Genomic DNA, 2,434 nt, shown 5'->3' with positions numbered 1-2,434 from the left:
CACCTTTGGAACGTAGGCTGTTTTTTACAACTGCTCATGCTCACTTCCGAGCTGGTTGCCCTGCTTTAGCTCTTGAAGTTTTGTCTCGTCTGCCAAACCGAGTCTTAACAGATGGGCCCATGTCTCCTGATGATGCTGTATTTGATTTTGCAAATGTACTTAAAAACAGTGATGATGTGATTGCAACTGGTACATTTGCTTCTGATGCAACTCCTAAAGTGCAAGTCGGTAAGAGTATGGAAAGCAATAAGAAGGAATCATCAGCTGATTTTGACTGGGGAGCTCCCGTATCAACATCCAATCAAAATAGCTCTTCAGACTTCGACTGGGGTACTCCAGCGTTCCAACCAAAAGAACCTGAGTTGGAACTGGATCTTGATTTGAAGATCAGTGATGATGAAGAATCTGAAGATGGTATTGAAATTAAACCATCTGAAATACCCAGTGAAGGTGTGTAATAAAATTTTCATTAAGTTTTTCTTTTGAAATATTTGAAGTAGGAAAATTAAGAATATTTCCTTTCTAACAGAAATTTCTTTTAGCATGATAAAGTTTTCCTATAATTTCTTTTATTTAAACTAATCTATTGATTGTAAATTTTATTGTGGTAAATAAAATACAGTATTGTTTTTTTTTCTTTCAAAAATTAATTTCATTCATTTAATTTTTTGTATTCATCAGTTTTTAAAGTTTGTATTTTATAATCATATCTATTAGCAAATGTTAAATGTATTTTATTAAATTTACAGAATTAAAGTGATTAATAACAGATTTGATCAACATGTGAATAAAATGGCAATCTTACATTTTTCAAACAAGAGCATCATATTAAGAAAAATGTGTACTTTTGGGTGGAGAAGAGAATTTAAGCACTTAACCTCTCGGGAGTGACCACTCTCTGTTCTTTAGTAAAATGATCATTAAGGAGATTGGTCGTTCTTTTACTTATTAGGGGTTATCTCCATTAACTTCAAAATGTTATCAAAGGTATATGATTTTTCGTATGCCATTTTAATTTCATTCAGTGTAATTTTCTTGGTGCAAAATAGCCACTTGTGTTGCGGATCGATGAATAAAATTTAGCTTCAATAAAAATGACTCCTNATGAATAAAATTTAGCTTCAATAAAAATGACTCCTACTGATATAATTATGTGTCAAAACAAATATATCAATTAGGAGTAATAGAACTATTTTAAATAAATATACAATTATGATTTTACTGAAGTTTGCATTGAATTTTAATCTATTTATTTATTTTGAAGGTTTTCATGGTCGCTCCTAAAGGTTTTCTTGAACACAAAGTCTATAGAAAAAATTCTGTGTCTCCTAAAAGTGGTTATAAATTTAAAAGGTTGCTACACAGAGGTCCTTCCTGGAGGTTTCACTGTATAATAATTTTAAAATCAGTATTATACAAGAACAAGAGTCGTTAATTACCCTTTTTAGTAGCAACTTTTTTATTACTATTATTGAAAATATTGATGAAATATGATTAAATAATAATATATCAATCTTTAAAAGCTCTGTCTCTTACTCTCTAAGTTGAGACCGTGGTATTCTTTAAAACTCTTTTATTTGTTTAAAATTTTTAACTTTAAAAATCTTGATTAGAATACAGATAGATTAGAATTTGCTTAGATTTTTCCCTTTTTCATATTATTTTAACTTCATTGAGATGCAGCAATAAACTAATTCTTCTTGTTAGATAGAATGCCTTATACAGTAAAGTCCATCTGAGGGTGGTATATATCTGAACAAACATCTTAAGTTTAATTTACTAAAATGTTTTAAGCCCCTGGAGGTCAAGCAAAAAGGCTGAAATTTTCTTTCCAACAAATCGATTTTAAATCCAAAATCAATAGAAAAAGGGTTCTGCTACGTGGAACTCGAAAAGGGACTTTCTATTTGCATAATTATTGAGTTTTCAGAACAATATTTAATTTTAAAGTTATTTTTTAATATATTTTTGCTTAAGAAATGTATGTTTAAGAATGTTTCTTATTTCTTTAGAAGTGAAGAAAAACGACTCTAAAGCTTTTTGTATTGATATTATGGCACAACAATTGAAATTTATAGCTTGTTTAAAGGTAAGCTGATTACTCTTTTACTTCTTTTCTTTATTTTTGTTTTTGACTGTTAAATACATAATTTATTCATGTATGTAAAATTTAACTAAATTAACTGTTGTCTTATTTACTGGCAATTAGTTAGTTTTAACTTTAAGTTAGATAATACTCTTTTAAGCACTAAAAATGTTTAAGACCAGTTAAAATTATTTGTTAGGGTTGTTGTTGTTGCTAACTCCCATCTGGTCTGACGGGGTCAGACCATATCAATAAAACCGTTGACATTAAGAAAATCCAAAACCAGAATGGGAGAGGAATGAATGTTGTTCCAGTCCACCCCTAAACAGTTCAAGATATGCTCAGGTG

At 29.6% G+C, this 2,434-nt stretch overlaps 1 protein-coding gene across 1 annotated transcript; it reads left to right on the top strand.

Annotated features, from left to right (window-relative positions):
* Positions 1-6: 6 nt before the first annotated feature.
* On the top strand, positions 7-2,089 carry LOC122273886 (uncharacterized; the record flags this gene model as incomplete). The annotated part of the gene is made up of 2 exons (XM_043057863.2): positions 7-450; positions 2,013-2,089. Coding segments are annotated over exons 1-2 (408 nt in total), but the record flags the coding sequence as incomplete, so codon positions are not given.
* Positions 2,090-2,434: the final 345 nt, after the last annotated feature.

Source organism: Parasteatoda tepidariorum, unplaced genomic scaffold (assembly GCF_043381705.1).
Source record: "Parasteatoda tepidariorum isolate YZ-2023 unplaced genomic scaffold, CAS_Ptep_4.0 HiC_scaffold_10642, whole genome shotgun sequence".
NCBI classification, from domain to species: domain Eukaryota; kingdom Metazoa; phylum Arthropoda; class Arachnida; order Araneae; family Theridiidae; genus Parasteatoda; species Parasteatoda tepidariorum.
The sequence above is the reverse complement of the archived record's forward strand: the minus strand, read 5'-3'. Positions and strand labels throughout refer to the sequence as shown.